Source organism: Nematolebias whitei, chromosome 17 (genome assembly GCF_014905685.2).
Source record: "Nematolebias whitei isolate Nwh7 chromosome 17, NemWhi1, whole genome shotgun sequence".
Classification (NCBI taxonomy): Eukaryota; Metazoa; Chordata; class Actinopteri; order Cyprinodontiformes; family Rivulidae; genus Nematolebias; species Nematolebias whitei.
In genome coordinates this window covers 41,175,182-41,176,347 of record NC_056514.1, presented here as the reverse complement: position 1 = coordinate 41,176,347, position 1,166 = coordinate 41,175,182, and the positions used below count along the sequence as shown (strand labels likewise).

Below are 1,166 nucleotides of genomic sequence, written 5' to 3'. Positions count from 1 at the left end.
GGGTCCGTTAAAGAACTCTGACGAGTCTGTTAGAGGTCTCCCTCTGACGGGTCCATTAAAGAACTCTGACGAGTCTGTTAGAGGACTCAGTCTGATGGGTCCGTCAGGTTTGTGGAAGTTTTAACACTACTAATGTTAACTGCCCATGAACCTGATGTTTCAGTTACCAGAGAGTTCTTTTTCCTCTCAGGGTTGAATGAGGAGCTGATTTGATCCTGCATGTTCAACTGGATGGCCGAGGCCATCAGTGTGAGCCTTAGTCGAGAGCTGATGAGCATATAAGAAACAATTCTCGCACATTCCCCGGTGCAGATTCTGGTGACTGGGCTCCATGAATGTAGAACTTCTGTACATCTGTGTGAAATTCTGCCCTTGCAACAAGAAAAATCATTTAAAAATCTTCTCATATCCTCAAGTGTGGCTTCTCTGAGTACATACGATGAACAGAGGATATTTTTATCCAGCATAGGTCTAAAATATTTTATCTGATCTCAGACTCAAACATACAAAGTATCATCTGTAACATAAAGAGGACAAACCTTGGAGATGTAGGAGAGTTTGAGAATTCCCACATTGTCTGAACCTTTGGGCAGGTTCTGAAGAGAAAGAAACAAAAACATCTGCATTAGATTCATTAGGCTGAAGAGATGAACAACTGTGATCCAGTTCAGGTCCTCCAGTTCAGGTTCTCCGGTCCAGTTCAGGTCCTCCAGTTCAGGTTCTCCGGTCCAGTTCAGGTCCCAGTCCAGTTCAGGTCCTCCGGTCCAGTTCAGGTCCTGGTCCAGTTCAGGTCCACCGGTCCAGTTCAGATCCTCTGGTCCAGTTCAGGTCCTCCGGTCCAGTTCAGGTCCCGGTCCAGTTCAGGTCCTCTGTTCCAGTTCAGGTCCTCTGGTCCAGTTCAGGTCCTCCGGTCCAGTTCAGATCCTCTGGTCCAGTTCAGATCCTCTGGTCCAGTTCAGGTCCTCTGGTCCAGTTCAGATCCTCAGGTCCAGTTCAGATCCTCTGGTCCAGTTCAGATCCTCCGGTCCAGTTCAGGTCCTCCGGTCCAGTTCAGGTCCTCCGGTCTAGTTCAGATCCTCTGGTCTAGTTCAGATCCTCTGGTCCAGTGCAGGTCCTCTGGTCCAGTTCAGATCCTCTGGTCCAGTTCAGGTCCTCCAGTCCAGTTC

At 48.6% G+C, this 1,166-nt stretch overlaps 1 protein-coding gene across 1 annotated transcript in view; it reads right to left on the bottom strand.

Annotated features, from left to right (window-relative positions):
• LOC119424230 (pleckstrin homology domain-containing family A member 1) overlaps window positions 1-1,166 on the bottom strand; it is a 19,416-nt gene that overhangs the window by 12,617 nt on the left and 5,633 nt on the right. Inside the window, exon 3 of the mRNA XM_037691713.1 lies at window positions 540-596. Within this exon, the coding sequence (XP_037547641.1) occupies window positions 540-596 (57 nt within the window). The remainder of the gene's footprint in view (window positions 1-539; window positions 597-1,166) is intronic.